Here is a 1,510-nt window from a genome sequence, read left to right as displayed (position 1 = left end):
CAGGAACAGATTCACTTGGAACATTTCCAACATCCCGGCCCAGGACAAAAAAGCACTTGGGAAAATGCCTCTTGTGTTCTGACCAAGCTCTGTCACTGGGTTCCCACTTGTTCAATTTTCCACCACAACAAAAACATGCCACTTGATCACCAACACCTGTATAATAGAATCCAGCATTAGCTAAATCCTTTGGTGTCAACTGGCCATCGAGGGGCCAGTTGTGAAAGGACTTTAATCTTGTCTCTTCGCTGCACATAGCAGGGTTTTTAGGATACAAACTATCTGACATATCCACAACCTGCCTCGTTCTCAAAAGGTAATCTGCCTCCACATCAGACAGGTCATCCTGAGTACACAAGAGGGCTGAACTGCTGGAACCATTTTCAGTTCTATGCTGGTAGTTCTGGGTGAGAGGATGCATGTTATTTTCCAAAAAGGTAGATTCAGTAATAAATTTGCAATTTGGAGAAAGTTTTTTGTGTCTCTCAACTGCAGAATCCCCAGGTACCCATCCTTCCACAGCTGTATGGCAGCTGAAGCATTTCACTTTGTCACCTTCTCCCGTATACACAAAGCCAGCTCGTGCCAGCACTGATGCTGAAACCGGACAGCCCAGGGGAAATTCAACAAAAGTTCCCAGTCGGCAGCGCTCCTGTGCCCATTCCTGGTCATGGTCAGTGTCTGGGGTGGCACAAGCTTCCGAGTTACCTGTGCCGTTACACGTCATCTCTTCATAAGTAGAGGTCTCCTTTCAGATTTCCTAAACAAAGGATAAATGTTTTAATTTCACAGACAGAATAGATCACACACACATGCAAGCCTGAAAACTGTCTAAATTAACTAGCCATCCTGTAAGTATTAAAATAATACCTCTTCTCTCCTATCTCACCCTTGCCTGTCCCCCCTGCCATGTACAGGAAAACACCAGAACATTAAAAACAAAATTTAAAAAAAAAAAAATCTGTAAAGGAAAGCAGGAAGATCATGAAGTTTTACAGGACAATAAAAATGTTCCTGGAAAGCACACAGGCTTAAACATTTATAGGTTTAAAAGCATGTTCTACTTCTGAACAAACAAACATTGCAAGAATGAAATCAATGCAATATTTAACAAAAGCTCTGGGCAAAACTCTGCCAAAAGGCTTCCGAACCTGAAATACAAAGTTACTGAATTTAAAACACTGATCTAAGCCAGACCACATTTGCAAGATTTTACAGCCCAGTTCTGAAACACAGCTATCTCTATTTTTCCCCATACAAAGGCCATCACCACCGTGCCCATTACAGACGGGCATCAACTGGTAAAACCATCCTTAAAAAGCAACAAGCTTTGGGATTGTGTTATATTGTAAAGACATACATCTCGGTTTTCGTTTTAGCAAAGTATCTCACAAAATAAACTATCAGATGTTTCACTGGGGCATTTTACCAAAGTGCTGTGCTCTGCTTTTGAGATCAGTGCCTTGGACTACGCAGCACCAGCCTTCATGCCCAGCACGCTGCTTCCACT

General features: G+C 42.5%; 1 protein-coding gene across 1 annotated transcript in view; it reads right to left on the bottom strand.

Moving 5' to 3' along the window:
• The window catches only part of LOC104525946 (E3 ubiquitin-protein ligase XIAP-like), an 8,457-nt gene extending 7,730 nt beyond the window's left edge, over positions 1-727 (bottom strand). The window contains 2 exon segments of the mRNA XM_010169248.2: positions 1-4; positions 7-727. The exon segment at positions 1-4 is cut by the window's left edge and continues 140 nt beyond it. Coding sequence (XP_010167550.2) covers positions 1-4; positions 7-727 — 725 coding nt within the window.
• Positions 728-1,510: the final 783 nt, after the last annotated feature.

Source organism: Antrostomus carolinensis, unplaced genomic scaffold (genome assembly GCF_000700745.2).
Source record: "Antrostomus carolinensis isolate BGI_N321 unplaced genomic scaffold, ASM70074v2 scaffold55555, whole genome shotgun sequence".
NCBI classification, from domain to species: Eukaryota; Metazoa; Chordata; class Aves; order Caprimulgiformes; family Caprimulgidae; genus Antrostomus; species Antrostomus carolinensis.
Note: the sequence above shows the minus strand (reverse complement) of the source record. Positions and strands in the feature narration are given on the sequence as shown.